At 36.6% G+C, this 10,502-nt stretch overlaps 1 protein-coding gene across 4 annotated transcripts in view; it reads left to right on the top strand.

Annotated features, from left to right (window-relative positions):
- The window catches only part of SLC29A4 (solute carrier family 29 member 4), an 838,710-nt gene that overhangs the window by 719,384 nt on the left and 108,824 nt on the right, over window positions 1–10,502 (top strand). For all 4 annotated transcript variants that reach the window (XM_044089484.1, XM_044089483.1, XM_044089482.1 and 1 more), the window contains one exon: window positions 1,634–1,821. In XM_044089484.1, coding sequence (XP_043945419.1) covers window positions 1,634–1,821 — 188 coding nt within the window. The remainder of the gene's footprint in view (window positions 1–1,633; window positions 1,822–10,502) is intronic.

The raw sequence follows: 10,502 nt of genomic DNA, 5'->3' as shown, positions 1-10,502 counted from the left end.
ATTTGGTTTCCCACTCAATGACTGTATTCTCTCTACTTCTGCCTAGTGGATCACCTTCCCACTGGATCTTCTTGAAATTGACATACTTATTTGTAAGACAACAAAGTCAGCTTTGCTTATAAAATGACAACTTTTTAGCAGCAGAAATAGAGTGTACAACTAACAATGCCTGCCACATTGATTTCAAATGTTTACCTAAAGATTAGTTCAGATTGTTGTTTGGGTCAATAAAGATGATCTATCTAGTGTATAAAAATAACAGAATCACACACACTTAGAAACATGCAACCTCTATCTGTGAGATGTAGTATGATTTGTGGATCTGTTGTACATGAATTCTGAGTTTTGCACAACGGGAGCTCTACCCATTGCTTATATAGATTTATAAATATGGCCTCAGAACTGTAAGTCTGACAGTGACACTGAAGTTTAACACTTGGAAATGTTTGCTTGTTTAGTGAAATAGGATCATAAGATCATAGGAGGTTACTAGGCTAACAGTCTCAGGGCCTTTACAAGCCTAGGCAAGTTCAACCTGTGTTCCCAAGGTGTCTGGTTCAAGCAGACACTAAAATCATCACCTATTGCCCCTGTCCAAGAAGGACACAGGTAGATGAAGAAGGGCTTAACATGCACTTAGCTGTGTGACTACACTATGTTATTGGCCAGGTGAAGAAGTTTATTAATGAACTAGCAACCAAAACTGCATTTTGACATGCTCCATACAGACCTAGAAACAGTCATGAAGGGCTGTGTTGATGAATATTAAAATAATAACATTCTCTCTTTTAAACTGGTTGCATTGAGTGAAGCATTTAAAACGTGGTGTGCACTTGTAAATAACTGAAAGACTTGTCCATTTTAATTACAATATTCAAAGTACAGAATTGTAAACTTTTTCTTCTTCTTATTGTTGTGCAAATCAATGCAGCCACATTAAATGAATAATAATTTATTGACGTAGACATGACAATGGCTGGGTCATGAGGAGAAGGGAAACAGTGACGTGGACTCAGCTGCTGGTGTGACATTGGAGGACAAGGTGGCTCTCAGAGATCTCTGGTTGTACATGGGGTACATTGCTGTTTCATGAGGATTTCTACTCAAGTCTTTAGTCATACACTTGAAAGGGAGCAGGGTTTAAGAAGTGTATACCTCTGCTATGACATATACTTTAGGGTATTTCTTGTACTCTTAATGTAGTGAAGATCAGTGGAGAAATGCAAGAAGAAAAAAAAACATCCTGAATTAGAATTATCCACTGCAAACCTTAAACCTGGCATGGGCACATGGCAAAGAGCTTTCTTCATGCGTTAGGTGCTGTTCAACTTCAGCCCTGTATCGGTATTAGTCCCCATAAAAACGTAACAGAATACTGATTCTGAAATCAAGTAAAATCTGAAGGATTCAGTTTATGAAACACTAAAACGCTTGACGATTTTGATATGCACAAGAATCTGACATTCATATAAATAACTGAATGCTTTGTATCATGGTTGAGCCAGAGTAGCATTTTGTGTATTCATAAGTACTTATTTTGAAATTTTAGAAGTCTTCTACTGTCCAACACTCTCACAAAATGCAATGAAATAATGCGTCAGCTTTATGTCTTTCTTTATTTTGCTTCTTTTAGACATGATATTACACAGATACATTGTGTCACGGGTAATTTGGGCCTATATGCTTTCCATAGCAGTGACATATTTAATCACATTGTGTCTTTTTCCTGGACTGGAGTCTGAAATTCGGAACTGCACTTTGGGAGAATGGCTTCCTATTCTGATCATGGCAATTTTCAACCTCTCAGACTTTGTGGGGAAGGTAAGAATGACAAGGAGATCATACAGTCCATAATGTGTTATTTTAGTCATTTGATTCTGTTGAAAGAGCTGCAAGGTTATTTATGTGTGACTGTTATGCAGTGCATGGAGTGCTGAGAATTATGCTCTAAAACTAATAAAAAGACAGGTTTATTAAGCAAATTTCTGATGACACAATAGTTCTTAACACTTGTTATACACCCCTCAGCTCTGTTAAGTACTAGTCTCATGTTCAACAGTTCTCAACGGCAACAGCAGAGGAGCAGTGGGAAGCCACTAAACAAATTTTAGCACTTCATTTGGACTTTTTAAAAAGTCTCAGTGAAGTGTTGACTGGCTTCTTGATACTCTTCTTGGACGGTCAGTCTCTGTGTACAGAGGGGGTTACAGATTCTTAAGCTATAAAACACACACCTCTATTACATTGTTCTCCTTTTCTTTTCTTTTCCTTTTTTGGAATGCATGTGAGCAGGTAAAGCTTCACTCAACTACAAAGTGTTATAATTATGTCTTTCCAGTAATAACCCTGGAAGTTATGTGTTCTCCACATATTTGTCAAGATTCACCTCTTGAGCTTCTCTCTTTATGAGAAATTCTTGATATCCATGTCTCAAACACTTAACATATTACTTATGATCAGGGACCCAGTCATAATCCTCTGTGTTATGGAAGCATACTGAAAATAAAGTGATCAGATTTTGTGGTAACTGGGAAATACCGTATGTGTTTTGCTGTAAAACACTAAACCTATGAACTATATACATATACATATACACACACACACACACACACACACACACACACACACACACACACACACACACACACACACACACACACACACACACACACACACACACACACACACACACACACACACACTGGTCTACTTCTGTCTTTGGAATTACACTTTATCTAAGAAAGAAATATCAACCTATTTCTGTGAAAGTGCATTTACACAAAAATGCACTTTCACCAATTACAGTTTACCAATGCACCAGACAACAATTAAACACATTACAAACACATTTTTGCAGGGGGGCAAGCACCCCTGCACCCCCCACACCCCTGCTACTTGAGTATACTAACTCTGAAATCACACTACAGTGAGGAAAAGGGTATATACCCTTATCCCCACTGTACCGTGCACTGGTAAACTGTAATTCGCAAAAGTGCATTTTTGCGTAAATGCACTTTTGCAGAAATGGGCTTGTGTTTCTGTTATTCGATAAAATGTAATTTTGAAGAACAGAAGTAGACCCATATACTTACATAGAAAAACACACACACACACACACACACACACACACACATATATATATATATATATATTTTTTTTTTATATATATATATATATATATATATATATATATATATTATATGTATATATATATATATAAATGTCAACATTTAAATGCGCAGTATGTGAGGCTGTCTTGTATTTAATACATGAAATATACTGCACTGTAGGTTATGGGGACAGTTGATGAAATTATGAGTGCCAAACTGTGTTACCTAATCCTACATTGTTAATAATTATATTTTTATTCCACAAGGAAACCTGTACATATTCCACCTATCTGGGTTTACCTAGTTGAATTACTATTTCCAGTTCATTTTAATGGACTGTGGCATTTTTATAAAGTGTCTACTGATCAGAGCTATATGGTTTCCTTAGGTTTTTATCAAATGGATGATAGTACTCTAGTCTTGCTCTACAATAAGTTTCATTCATGTTGTCACTTTATTTTTTTATTCAGTAGTGTAGTGAAGGTAATGAAAGGATGTCTTACTTTATAGTTTCTGCTTTCACCTCATTTTATTTTGTGTAAATATTTAGAATCTACTTCATTTTCTTGCTTATGCTCTTTTCTGATTGGCTAGCTTTTTACTTGTTTTTAGTGTTAATGAAGTGGGTTTTCTTAGTTGCTCACAAGGGTGGAATGTATGTAAACATCTGAAGGCATGGATAGATTGTAAGTAAATGTCTGATTATTTGGTTTAGTGGTAAAAAAAATTACTCTTTTGGTGCAAATAAATGTTTGTTTGATGTTCCTGTGGCATACCTACACTCCTGTGTATTTTGTATGTAGTATGTGTTGGTCCATTTTTTAATGTATTTCTTAGAATGAATGGAGTAGACTTTTCTTAATTGCTCACAAAGATGGAACGTACAATAAATCTTTGATGGTATGGATAATGGACTTGTTAAATATATGTTTTTTATGCACGTTTTTGCTCCCCTGCTTCATCCTATGGCCTTTCTACCTTGTTCCCTACATACATCGCTGGGTCTTCCAGCCTCACTGTTCTGCCCCAGAATTTCTGTACAGCTGGGGCCAGTTGCGCAACCTAAGGATGTCTAGTGGCCATCCCTTCCACATGGGGTGCAGGGGAAACTTGGCCCCCACCAAAAAAATAATAATATAGTGCAATTGATGGTGTAATGTTTTTGCTGAGTAAAATGAACATAATAAAAGCCACTCCCATATCTAGTTGTATTGTTAGTACATATATCAAAAACACAAACAGCACCTTTATGATGCACAGACAGCTTCAGTCAAAAATAAATGCACCCAGAATAAGATTTTTACATCAGAGAAAATAAATCCACAGTACAAGTTCCAGCAAGAAATTCTTGAAATTATTGGTAAATCTAGCCATCACCATACGTGCATATGAGCTGCTGGAATCTGTGGATTTATTTCCTTAGAGATATATATATATATATATATATATATATATATATATATATATGGTTCCCCTTCACAAGATCGAATGAATGGAAGTTCGAAATGCATAAGCTCGAGACCAGAATCTCGAACTTCCATTCACTCGAAATTGTGAATGGGAAGTTTAGGGTTATAAAAGAAAGAGTTCAGTTACCTTTTTGCAGGAGATAGATCCCCCTGCACCCTTGCAGCTGTCATCTAAGAGCTGCATGACTGCAATATAGTGGAGAACTGGGAAATCTTCCATTTTGCGCTTACGCATATAGCGCAGAATGGGAGATTTCCCTTTCCTTCACTGTAGTGCGATCTCGAAGTAGGGATATTTAAGTGGGGGGGGGTGGGGGGTGCAGCCTGCAAAAACATTAGAAAGATGCTTTTTTTTTTTTTTTATTTCCCCTTCACATTTTCGAGTTTCTGTAAACTCGAGATTCTGGCTTCGGGATTATGAATTTCGAGTTTATAGGAATTCGATCTTGTGAAGGGGAACTATATATAAATATATATATATATATATATATATATATATATATATATATATATATATATATATATATATATATCAGCTCTCCAACATACCATGGTACAGCGACCGATAACTGGTGCAATGAACGAATCTAAACTCCATTTCCACCAAGGAACCAGCACTCGGACTAGGAATATTCACCAAAATAGTGATTTATTAAATAAACACCAACATGATAAGATAATCCAAGAAATAAGCAGTCTGGCATGAACAAAACAAAGCCACTGATGTCATCAGTGCAAAGCGGGCTCATGTAGCACATCCATTTAAAAAAACACCATTTAAAGTGGCAGAATCAGATTATTATACATACATAATAACAATAAATATTTTTAACAAATAATAATCCATTTTATCAATTCTAACTATCATTCCACATAATTATGAATAAATATAAACCTAATCAGTATATATATATCAGCTCTCCAACATACCATGGTACAACAACCGATAACTGGTGCAATGAACGAATCTAAACTCCACTTCCAACAAGGAACCAGCACTCGGAATAGGAATATTCACCAAAATAGTGATTTATTAAATAAACACCAACATGATAAGATAATCCAACACATAAGCAGTCTGGCATGAACAAAACAAAGCCACTGATGTCATCAGTGCAAAGCGGGCTCATGTAGCACATCCATTTAAAAAAAACACCATTTAAAGTGGCAGAATCAGATTATTATACATACATAATAACAATAAATATTTTTAACAAATAACAATCCATTTTATCAATTCTAACTATCATTCTACATTATTATGAATAAATATAATCCTAATCAGGCAAATGTAATAAATACCACAATAAATACCACAATACAAATCCATTATTCACATTTTAAATGCATTAAATAAATCATCCTACCAATATTCATTTAATCCTGGTTTGTACATAGCACCTAAGTTGATAATCCATAATTTTTCTTTTTTTATCTAATATTTTATGTTTGGACAAGATGGATAAACTTTCACCAACCCCTAGATCAATACTGACAAAAATAAAATGGGCAGAAGCTTGTTCATGTTTATGTTATATAAAGCACTTCTAGGGCACTTAACAATTTATGTCACTAAGATGTACAGCTATTCATTGCTTTAGTGGTCTCAAAGTTTGGCCTACATAAAATACACTACACTTACATAATCAGCGGGGAAAGCAGACCCTGTTGAGTTTGACTCTAGTCTGGCACTGTGAAGAGGACATGAGAGGTATAGAATAAGTGGGAGGCCTCAGGCACCAGTGAAGTACTACTCTTATCATTTTTTCACTTACCCAGTGAGGTGGGGGAGGGGGGCGAGTCACATCCAAACTCTCACTTCTGGCCCCAAGCACCTGGGTGTCCAGGTACAACCTTCTCTGGGGACAGTGTCAGGTGTGGAGTTTGACTGGGGCAGTACACCTGACAAAGAGTAATGCAGGTGTCCTAAGGTATTTGTATCATATGTTGTTATAAGTCTCAGTGCTGATACATTGTTAGCATATTCTATATTTTTATCTTTAAGCCATTGGAGCTCATCTCTAGACATGTTAGAAGCCTCAGTTCTTGCCCTTCTTACATGAATTTTGTTATATCCCCTACTCACAAATGTAGCTTCCATCTTATTAGTTTCAATTTGGAATTCATTCACCGAGCTACAAATTTTCCTCAGCCTCATAAATCTTGCTGCTGCTAATTCTGAGTTATAGCCTATGGTTCATGTTTTATGCAGTTGTTAGGGTGCTTATTAACTTGATGTGCAGGTGCTAAAAGTTCTTTGTGGAAGGGTTACCAAAAGGGAATTATTTGCCAGAAAGGCGATAAAGGCTGGTTGTTTCTCTTATGAAGCCACTGAACTGATTCTTCATGAGTCAGCAGTAAAGTACTGAAGATTTTCCACTCTGACGCTGATTTTCCCTTCTCAGAGATAACCAATCAGTAGTCAGAGTGGAAATGTTGTAGGCAGCCAAAGCTTTTGGAAGATGGTCAGTTGTTAATTCTTGGGAAAACATAACTGATGAAGCCTAAAGTCTTTAGCACCAGTGGGAATGAGGGCTCTCTATACTTGCAAGCCACATTGAGACAGCCCATTCATTTGAACCTGCATAAACCACATATACAGCTTTTTTCAATAAACCACATTCCACATTCCCCACTTTTATATTATTTTACTGGGTCTATCCCTTTAGGAAACCCAGTATAGCTCTATATTGAAAGCGTACTGTAAAGGACCACTGTTCTTAGCTTTGGCTATTTTGGGGGCTTATTTGGTAACAGAATGTACTACTTATATTAACTTTATAATTTTTGCAGTACAAGTTTTGTGTGAGAAAGTGTTTTACTTGGCATGGATGACTACAAGTTATGTACTGTTTGTGTTACACTCTGACAACTTACCTGCTATTTTTTTTCTGTCAGACTAAATTTGGTTTGAGAGGGGGTCTTTGATAGGCATTTAGTGTGCTGCTTATGGATTACATTGTTTTGGGGATACTATATGTCTGTGAAACAGTAAGTGTGCTACTTGTGCAAACAATTTAACAAGTCACCTTCCTGCTGACTCCTTCCAGTCTTTCTTACCACATCTGAAGCATCCTGCTCTGTCACAACATGGATACTTATCCCATTCCTGTCGGTCCGACTTTCATAGTTCCTAGGAAAGAAAAACAACTTACCAATGAGCACTTGTCAACTCTTCAGGCTCAGTCTTCACCGCGACCAATGGTGGTTAATCTACAGTGGCCAGTAAACCTTCTTCAGACCACTCACTTATCTTTCTGGCTTCCTCTGTGTAGTTGTTTCAGCCCCAATGAACTATGGGTCAGCTACACCCTCTTCAGCTGCTCCAGTGTCCAAAGCGGGCATGGGGATCCATCTTTACTGCACACAGAGACATACCTGGGGATGCTACTAGTTGTGGCCAGGGGAAGAGACCTGCTGATGGGTTAGAAGTTTTCAGTCTTCAGAGATATCTGTAAAGACAAAACAAAAGGTTACACATTGTTCATCAGAAGACATGATATCTTTAAGAAGATATGCTTTTCTTACCTTAGCCAAGAAAACATTACAGACCATCAATCTGGTACTTAGTATGCAACATATATTTTTCACCTATGTATATGTTTCTGTTCTTTTATTTGTGGAGCTTTTCTCCAGAGGCCAACGCTGAACATGGATAAAATTCTCTAGTCAGACTTTTCTGGAAAACAAATGTCAGAAAATAAATAAATCAGGTCAGTAAACGTATTCCTGAGAAAGACATGTCAAATGTTTCTGACATAGATTCTCAAGCCCAAATCTCAGATGCTGAGGAAACTTGGACCTTGCAACCTCCTTTAGAAGAATTTTCCTTCTCACAGATTATTTCCAGGATGAATGAGGTGTCCTTATAGGAACAAATGGATGCTCCCCTTAAAGTGAAGGAATATTACAATATGTTATAAATGGTCATGCCTCATTCCACACCTGTTCCTCCACTAGTGTCAGCGTGTTTGTAACGCTGAATGTAACAACCCTGAGTCACAACCTCCAGTCTGACAAAAAAGTGAATTGGTTTTACAAAGTTTCTAGACAAGCAAGCAATTATTTTCTTGCCTTAGGCCTGACCATAAAGCCATTTCCATAATGTCACCAGCAGTAAACACGCTCTTCCTTTTCTCCAACCTTTGCCCTGTGGACAAAGAAGGGAATACATTGGACACATTTGGTAAGTGAATTTCTTCTTCCACTTTAGTGTATAGAATTCTTAACTCTGAGACCCATATGTAGAAGTTTGTGCTTTTTTGTATAGACAGTTTGAGAGAACTAGTTACCATTCATATTCCTTACGGTAGTGCCTATCTCAAAGCTATTTTTTTCCAACATTTGTCAAGAATCTAAACATGCTTTAATGAGTGTGTATGATTGTACAGATACTGTCTAGGGCCTATGTTTCTGCTACTATTTTGAGAAGGTATGCCTGGTTATGTTATCAAACGTTTTCTAATGAGGTGAAGTCTGAAATTTTGAATTCAGCTTTAAATAAGATTTTATTTGGCTCATCTGCTGCTCAAGTCCTCAAATAGTTTTATGAGAGAAGAAAAATAATTTAGGGAGTTTCCAAACATTTTCAAGCTCACCCCTTAAAAATCTCCTAGATCGTCTTTCATGGCAAAGAAAGAAAACAAACAATCCTGCCTTTTCAATCCAAACAGAGAGATTTCATGTAAAACTGTAACGTCAACCCTGCGTTATTTCACATTGTAACAAATCTAACAGGAATAAGCACCAATGGATTTTTCTTATTTTAATTGACTTATTTGTATGTGTGTGTGCGTGTGTGTGTGTGTGTGTGTGTGTGTGTGTGTGTGTGTGTGTGTGTGTGTGTGTGTGTGTGTGTGTGTGTGTGTGTGTGTAATTTTACCTTTTGCTTTTTTGACTGTATTTTCACTGCAGTTGTGGATTATTTGTCATGTTGTGTAACACCATCATTCTTCAGTAATATTACAAACATGTAAACACATTGTCTTCATATTATATTGTTGTTCATGGAGCTTTTCTCCACGGGTCTCCATTGAAAATGGTCTCTTCTTGGCCCAATGGACTATCCCAGTAAACAAACTGTAAAATAAATAAATAAATAAATAAACGGGGCAATAAAAAGAGATGGTAAGAGAGGAACAATAAGAAACAAGGATCCTTTCCTAAAAAGGAACAGTCTACAACTATAGCATTCTTTACCACACCTCCACTCCTCTTGACCCTATTTCACAAAATCTGTACTAATAACTTGCTCTGTACAGTCAGTCATCTTTGGCAACAGATTGTGATAGACTTATGGATGTTAAACATGTTTCAGGATGGTGTATAGGGCCCATGCATTCTTTCCAGTTTTACTGAGTCGGTTCCCTCTGGGTTGGGCATGAAACAGCAAAGTGAGTAGCAAAGACAAGAACAGAAATCTGCAATAATCAGATAGAGGTTATGCTTGTTAGCCTGTTATGATACAATTATTAGTGAGCATGTCTTTAATAATCCTGCATTCATTAATCAGAGTTTTACATTTAAGCTGTATAAAATATTTGCATTTAAGCTATACAAATATATGAGACAAACATATCTCTTACAAAACTGCAGCTTGTGAACTTTTCAGCTCAATGCCTGTGCAAAAAGAGGAATTAGCCATGCTTCGGAGAGGCATGTTTTAGACAAGGTCTAATATATTAAAGAAGATAGTGTATAAAAATGAACTAAAAATAACGTGATGTTTTGTTCTGATGTTGCAGACATCAGGAAATCAAATGTTATTTTAGTTAATGTCAAGTCAGCAGTTGCAATATTCCAAAACGTGCTGGCTAAAACTGTCATTATGCACCTTCAGACATGATTTGTCTATAAAAAACATGATGTGCTCATTTAACTGACCCTCCTGATTTGCTTTCTGAACTGCCTACTTGATGTTAGG

Source organism: Protopterus annectens, chromosome 12.part0, assembly GCF_019279795.1.
Source record: "Protopterus annectens isolate FY-2018-M chromosome 12.part0, PAN1.0, whole genome shotgun sequence".
NCBI lineage: Eukaryota > Metazoa > Chordata > Ceratodontiformes > Protopteridae > Protopterus > Protopterus annectens.
Note: the sequence above shows the minus strand (reverse complement) of the source record. Positions and strands in the feature narration are given on the sequence as shown.